At 40.3% G+C, this 7,707-nt stretch overlaps 1 protein-coding gene across 1 annotated transcript; it reads right to left on the reverse strand.

Annotated features, from left to right (window-relative positions):
• Nucleotides 1–386: 386 nt before the first annotated feature.
• LOC115372878 (proto-oncogene Mas-like) lies at nt 387–3,719 on the reverse strand. Its single transcript, XM_030071037.1, has 5 exons — nt 3,237–3,719; nt 2,729–2,910; nt 2,230–2,567; nt 1,948–2,139; nt 387–481 (listed from the first exon to the last, which is right to left on the reverse strand). The coding sequence occupies exons 1-5, from the start codon at nt 3,717–3,719 to the stop codon at nt 387–389; spliced, it is 1,290 nt and encodes a 429-aa protein (XP_029926897.1).
• Between the last annotated feature and the right edge of the window lie 3,988 nt (nt 3,720–7,707).

Raw genomic sequence — 7,707 nt, forward strand, 5'->3', positions numbered from 1 at the left:
CAGTACTTGCTATCCCAGAGTTAAAGCACACAACACCTACAGAAAGCTCCTTAAAGATACTCCATGAATTTAGTTGTTACATTCAGCTGTCAGGATCCTAGTGGTTCCTCCCCGTTTTTTTGTATTGGTTTTTCCCTGTCTCTATGTCTGTCTGTCTGGAGCTGCGACACACCCACCTGCATACCTGCCAGTCCTCGTCAATCAACCCACCTGCCAGCCATCTGCAATCAAGCCTCCCTGCATTTAAGCCTGGTCCAACTCTCCACTCCTCGCCAGATTGTTTGCTAACCTCTGTGGTAGTACACCTTGGCCCATTATATCTTAGAAAGATTCTCTTTGCAGCACTTGATCTGGTTACCTGATATCATTTGTCTTGTTTTTTTGTCCTAGTCATCTGTTCCTGTTTTTTCCTGCCACCACTTCACTGGACCCTGGGCCTGCTTCCTCACACTCACCTGGATATTCCCTGGTTTCTCTACATCTCCTCACCGCCCAGCAATAACCACCAGCACCAGCTAAGACAGCCTTGCAATAAACGCTTTTGCATCCATCTTTTGTGTTTTTGTCTGCATTGTGGGTCCAGCTCTGACGCTCAACATGACATTCAGCAATACATATGATCTCATCTCCCAGGGTTGGATTTTATAAAACAAGGGTGGGCGCAACACTGGCTTTGTCATCATTACCTGGAGTCCTTACCATGACCATCAATGAGGTTCAAAGGTACTGTAGTATTTAAGTGCCATTTGATGTATTGAAATGACAGAAAAATGTGATCTTTCAGGAACAAAGTTGAAACATTGAGGAGCAATTTCCATAACATAATACACAGTGGGAAGCTGCTGGATCCCAGCTTGAATGTTTTGTATGCTGAGGTTTTCTGTCTCTTTGTCTGCATCTAAACGGTTTTTTACCAGTTACGGTCACTAACCCCAAGCATGCTCTGAGCAGTGAATATGTACAGCTGCCATCAAATCAGAGATACAGGTTTCAGGGTTTAATAGGGTCAGTCTCTAACACTCTGTTTTGTGTACCACTCAATACCAAAGTAAAATGAGGAGCGCAATCCCAGATCAAATGTCCGCTGAGGCGCCTTGAAGTACAGTCTCCATTGATTGTAGTGTTATGTAGTGTAATGTAAAATTCAGTCATGGCTCACAATAAACTGTAAATCAATCAGTCAATCAAATCTCCCACAGCAGCTTCCTGTTGCTCTACAAAAACGTCTGCTTTTTGTCAGCTTATAAAATCTAGCACGCATTTCCTGCAGTAAAACAAGATGTAATGTTTGATTTCATCATACCCATTTTTCTGTTAGTTGATCTACAAATGTCATATTTAGCAAGGAAACACAGAGTTTATGGTTTTTCTTAGTCGCACACTAACATAAGCTGAGCTCTGACCTGCATTGCTGTACTAAACTCTGCATTCAGATTGTGAGTTGAGAGGCTACAGGATAACACTAGCTATGAATTCAACATATTTTGACATGTTACTCGAGAACTTCATTACAATAATAATAATTAAAAAAAAAAACATTCCAAGAGCAAGTTCTTATTTTTACATATATATTTTATTTATTTTTCAAAATATCATTGAAAATAATAATTGGTTGGATTTGAGAATACAACTAAAATTAACTTAAGTAAAACCCTAACTATATTAAAATTAAATAAAGTTTATAAGATGACATAAAAATGTGAGGAATAAATAGAAGCACAAACAGCATACAAAAAAAGAACATAAATAAAGCACGTTGGTCTTTAGTCTTACTACACACAAAATAACACAGTGCTGCCTGATGATCTCAGTGTTTTCATGAGGGTGTGCAGCCCTCTGGAAGGCTGATAGTTAAGGTGGGACTAAATAAAAGTATGGATTACAGATTCACCAATGTGAAATTTCTCCCATCTCCTTTCCTCTCTCTCCCTCTCCTTGTCTGCCTACATGGAGCTGCCATTTGTGGAGTGATGCTGTCCACAGTGGGGATCTGCCCCTGCTCTTGCTCTGTGGTCATTCTGCATCGACACAGGTAGGCCAGCAGCTTGTCTACAGCCCCTTTCATCATGAAAACATACAGAACCAAGTCGATAAAGGGACTGAACTGAAGTAAGATGAAGGGAGCATTTGAACATTTCACTGAAAATGAGTCATGATTTGAGTACTTGGGGGAATTGAGCTGAGTTAAGATGAAACACAACTTAGCGCTATTCTTTACGTGAGAAACACTGACTGTCATATACAGGAGCAAAATGATCGAGGGCAGGAACAGTGCATAGTTAAGCAGCACCAGAACCAAGGTTCCCACAATAAGCCGTTTTTCCTCAGGGGCAACAGAGATGGAGGAGGACAGGGCTTTGAGGCTCCCAGCCAGGAAGAAGATGAGCAGGGGAAAGGGCAGGAGGACGTAGCTGGACAGGAGGATGTCTTGGATCACACTATCAATTGTGCAGAAGAAGAGAATGAAATAAACTGAGGGGATAACCCAGACCATGAAACAGACCACCAGAGAGACCTTGACGTTTCGTCTCAAGCGGTACCACACTGGCCAGGCGATGAGCAAATACCTATAATAGATAGATAGATAGATAGATAGATAGATAGATATTAATAATAAAAAATTCTGACTTTCAGGACGCTTCATAAATGTCACACCCATGACAACACACACACACACACACACACACACACACACACACAAAGGTTCTTTAATAGCAGAGATAGCTACCTTTCCATGGCTACACACACCAGGGAGCCGACGCTGGCCATCAAACCAGCGTAATAAAGACGAGTGGAGGTCAAAATTAAGTGTTGGGGTGCTGCCAGCAACATGACAAAGCAGCACATCTGGATGAGGTCAGAGATGAGGAGGTTGATGACGTAGACTGGAACAACATGGTTGTCTCGCACCTGCAGGAAAAGGAGTTCAAAATCAGCAAGGCAACGGTAACCAAACCTCACATGACAGATGCAGCTCACTGTGGGACAGTCAGCAACAAACATGTCACTTTGATCTGAAATGGCTGGATCTCACTTTAGAAGTGTGATTTTGAAAAATGTGACGCTGAAATGCTTAATTTCTGCATGTTTCCTGGGACTCCAATCAGTATTGTCACAGATCATGTGTAACCAACAAAACTCTTGATGATGTGTATGTAGGTGATTATACAAATGATAGGCATGCAGGCAGACAGACAAATAAACAAATATATAGATATTAATCATTTTACACACACCAGAGAATACAGAGCACGGATGGCCACTAAAATCAGAGGAATGCTGATGGAGATGACAATCCATGACGCCTCAAGTACAGCTTCTGAAAGGTAGCGGTCTGGCTCATATGGGAAATCAGTTTCGGGCCAATAGTAGGGGTCATCTGGGTGATATGGGAAATCACTTTCGGGCCAATAGTAGGGGTCATCTGTGTGATATGGGAAATCACTTTCGGGCCAATAGTAGGGGTCATCTGTGTGATATGGGAAATCACTTTCGGGCCAATAGTAGGGGTCATCTGTGTGATATGGGAAATCACTTTCGGGCCAATAGTAGGGGTCATCTGTGTGATATGGGAAATCACTTTCGGGCCAATAGTAGGGGTCATCTGTGTGATATGGGAAATCACTTTCGGGCAAATAGTAGTAGTCATCTGGTTCACTGTCGTTAAAGGAGGTGATGTATGAAGCCTTGTCACTGGAGGTGTTGTACGAACCTTCCATTCTTCAGAGAGACCTGTCATTGGGAGAGCGGGTCAGGGAAGGTAGGAGGGGAGAGGCAGGGTAGTATTGAGACATAGTGTACCCACATTTTTAAGGAGACACAAACAGCCCACAGTAATATAGTGTACTGTACACAGTAGAAAGGGAACTGGCAGATAAATACCATCTGATGTTAGCAGGTAGCAGGTCAGGAAAAGAAGAAGGGTCTCTCTGCCTCTAATCAACACCTGCCAGCACAAGCTCATACAAACATGCCCACAATTCTTAGCAATAATGGAGTTAATAAAGCTGCAGAAGAAAGGGACTTGGCAGTTAAGCAGTATCTGCATTTTCTAGTACAGCATTCTTGTGGAAGACTTTTAAGAAACAAGGAGGGAGAAACAATTACAGTCACCATTAATGAATTATAAATAGTAGAAAATGTAAAATAGAAAAAAAATCCATTAAATTTGACAGATACTGAATAACAAATCCCTGAGTCAGGATGATGCCATCAACATTGAATGATCATTATGCTGGTTATTACTAATACACATAATAAACAATAAATAAATATATAACAGTGCAGTCAGACATTAATTTAAGGGGTTAAAAAGGAATAATAGACACACACAACAGGAGTAAACAGGTAAAAGGAGCACTTCCACATAATGTTGCAAAAGTCACTGCATAAAACTGAATGCATGCTGAATAATAAAATATATATTTACAGTTTGGAAGCTGCTGGACCAAAGACTGATCGTGTTGCATCCACCAAAGTCCACCGTTTCTTTGTCTGCATCAAAACAGTTGATGTTCTGGAGCTGCTCTAAATAATTTCCCAGCAGCCTCCATTCATCTCCATACAATATGAAAATTAGTTTACAAAATAATTTGTTTATCAATGAGTGTCTTGTCAGGCTGAGTTGTTTTCAACATTAGCTGCTTTTAAACCACCATGGCTGAACTGTCGCTCTGAACTCTATATGTGTATGAATATGTTGAGAGGCTGCAGGATATAGAAGCATGCTAAAGACATTCTTATGACCAAGAGCAAAATTCATCTGAACCAAGTTTCATTGTGAGCTTACTGTTACTACTACAGCTACAACTACTGCTGCTGCTGCTACTACCAGTAGTACTACTACTACTAATAATTATAATATTTATGGGTACAGACCTGCAAACAAAATTAAATGTGGTTTACAAAGTTAACAATGTAAAGACAGAAACAATAAATTCAGGATTATGAAACATTAAAGTCCAAAAGAGCCAAGCCTGATCTTATTGGCAGATCGGAGAATCTGGGGGCCTGATAAAGAAGCTGCTCTCCCTTATGATACGATCAGGCAACAAGCTATTTCTGTTTATCACAGTAATCACATCATAATGCCACATTAGGCTTCAAAGTGGTATAAATTCTTGCCATGTCGGCTGCATGGAGGAAGCTTTAAAAAAAGAGCTCCCCTGAAACAATTTCTGAACCTTTCTACTCCAATTAAAAATTGAACGCCAAATCCTTGATTAGTTCAGTTATTGTTTTTCTATAATCAACCTAGTTTTAACAAAAATATTGAATAGAAAATTGACTATATGCCATGTAACTCCAGTCAGAGCTGTCACAAAGCTCATATGTGACCGACAAACCTCTTAGATGATGTTGCCTATGCTGTCTAGAGAAACCTGCTGGGAATTCAATGTTTTGAGAGCTGTAAAACATGACACTGTTAACTTCATTAGTTTGGGAGGAGGCCGTGAGGAAACTACAGGGACTAACATGCATGTGAGGGTGATTATACAAATTTCCGATTATATAGATAGGTAGGCAAACAAATAAACAAATACATAGAAGCTAATCATTTTACACACACCAGGGAATACAGAGTGCAGATGGCCAGGGAGAGTCAAAGGAAGGAAGATGGTGATCCATTTTGATACATATGAGGTGAATGACAATTCAGTCTCCAGCTTGCGTTGCTCAGAGTCGTTCTCCAATGAGGTATTGTGCAAATCTTTCAAATTTTTCCCTTCCTCAGAATGAAACCTGCTGTTGAGGTAGCAGGTCAAGGAAAGGAGGAGGGTTTCTTTGCCTCTAATCAACACTTGCCAACACAATCTCATACAAACATGCCCACAATGCTTAGCAAAAATTGAGTTAATAAAGCTGCAGAAGAAAGGGACTTGGCAGCTAAGAAGTATCTGCATTTTCTAGCACAGCATTCATGTGGAAGACTTTTAAGAAACGAGGAGGGAGAAACAATTACAATCACCAACCATGAATTATAAATAGTAACAATAGTAACAGTCTTTTAAAAATGACAATTTTACCTAAATTCTTGTACCTCTTCAAATCAATCCTACTTTCCCAACCACCTTCCCTTTTTCAGTTGTTAAAAAAAAAAACCTTTTCAAACTTCATTTGGAACAATAAATATCCGAGACTGAGGCTCTCCTTATTACATTTTCCGTATGACAGATGTGGACTATGATTACCAGGACTTAGGCCCCATTTACACGACAACGATTTTTACAAAGAACGGTAAACTTATGTTGCGGTTTGGCCTTTCATTTACATGACAACTGCGTTTTAGGTGCTTGAAAATGCAAACTTTGGAAACCGGGTTCCAGAGTGGAATTTTTTGATAATGCCGCTCTCCCCGCCACCGTGTCAACTGGCAAAACGCAATACTTGTGAAAACGATGACGACACGGCCCCACTTTGTGCATGACTATGACGTGTTCAGCCATGCGCAAACAGGAAAACAACAACAATGGTGGACTATCGAGCTGTTTGTACGCAGGTGCGCGGTGCTACGCTGTGGTGTTACATTGCAAAGTTACACCGCCACCTACTGGCCTGGCATGCACACTACAGCGTTTTCAGTTGTTTTTGCAGATTTGTGTGTACAAGGATCGTTCTCACAGCGTTATCGTATAAACATGGAACTTTTTAAAAACGCACAGGAAAGTGTTTTCTGTTTTTATCAGAACTGCTGTTGTGTAAACGGGGCCTTATATGGTATTTCTGGGCAGCTCCAATTATAGCATATATTCTTTGTCAAGGATGACCCTCCAGCATGGGTCACAGTTGAATCCCAGTCAATTATAATCCCCATGAAGTATATGTACTCAGTAGATTAGAGAAAGTTAGTTAAACAGACAAAAAACCTATTCCTCAAAAACACAATAAAGGTTTAGCATAGTGCCCTCATACATCACATTGTCTTCCCCAGGTTATCAAATTCTGCAGCTCGGTCATGCCCCTTTCGCATCTCATATTGATGCCAAAGTCTCCCTTCGGCATCAGGATGAGATGCATGGGATTTCTCACTTTAATCATGCAGCAGTGTCACATGGTGAATTTTAGGCAACAAAACCACTTTGTTAATTTCAGGCAAAGGTTAAGTGTAGGCATAAAATCCATTTGATTATGGTAAGGTACCATAATGTAATGTATATAATGTTTGCAACAAGCAGACACCTCTGTCACTTCACACTGGAGTCAACCCTGGGATGCCTGAGTGAAAGTCAGTTGTCTGATTGATCCATAACCCCGCATTCTTCACAGTGCAGTCCTCAGATTATTTGATTGTAAACGGTCTTTTGATTCATTAGAAAAAATACTATCCAATTATAATTTACATTCCCCTCAAAATGTAATTGAGAATGCAGTTTAGTTATCTGAGAATGTGAGTCTTGGGGACAGGGCTCTTACGCATGTATACACACAAACATATGCACTGATGCAGTATATTAGCTACAGGTGCAATGCAAGGCTGAGCTTTTACCTGCATTGCTGTGCTAAACTTCATGTTCAGATCATCTTTCGAGGGGCTACAGGATAATAATAGCTAAGAAGTCTTTACACTTTGACATGTGCCTTGAGAATTGTCTTCATTACCATGCATAAAACATTCCAAGAGTTTTCCAAGAGATTAGTTTTATTTATGTTTTTATTCATGTATGTATTCAAAATAAGATTAATGATCAAAATTAGTTGTATCAACCA

The sequence above is a fragment of the Myripristis murdjan genome, chromosome 15 (assembly GCF_902150065.1).
Source record: "Myripristis murdjan chromosome 15, fMyrMur1.1, whole genome shotgun sequence".
Classification (NCBI taxonomy): domain Eukaryota; kingdom Metazoa; phylum Chordata; class Actinopteri; order Holocentriformes; family Holocentridae; genus Myripristis; species Myripristis murdjan.

Bases quoted from the DNA above. Each gene is read 5' to 3' on its own strand.
- LOC115372878 (XM_030071037.1), bottom strand. From the start codon at position 3,719: ATGGAAGGTTCGTACAACACCTCCAGTGACAAGGCTTCATACATCACC. The intron at 2,911-3,236 runs GTGTGTGTAAAA...CTTTTCCTGCAG, and splicing joins TCCGTGCTCTGTATTCTCTG to GTGCGAGACAACCATGTTGT. The intron at 482-1,947 runs GTAGGCAGACAA...GGCGGTGAGGAG, and splicing joins TCCACAAATGGCAGCTCCAT to ATGTAGAGAAACCAGGGAAT.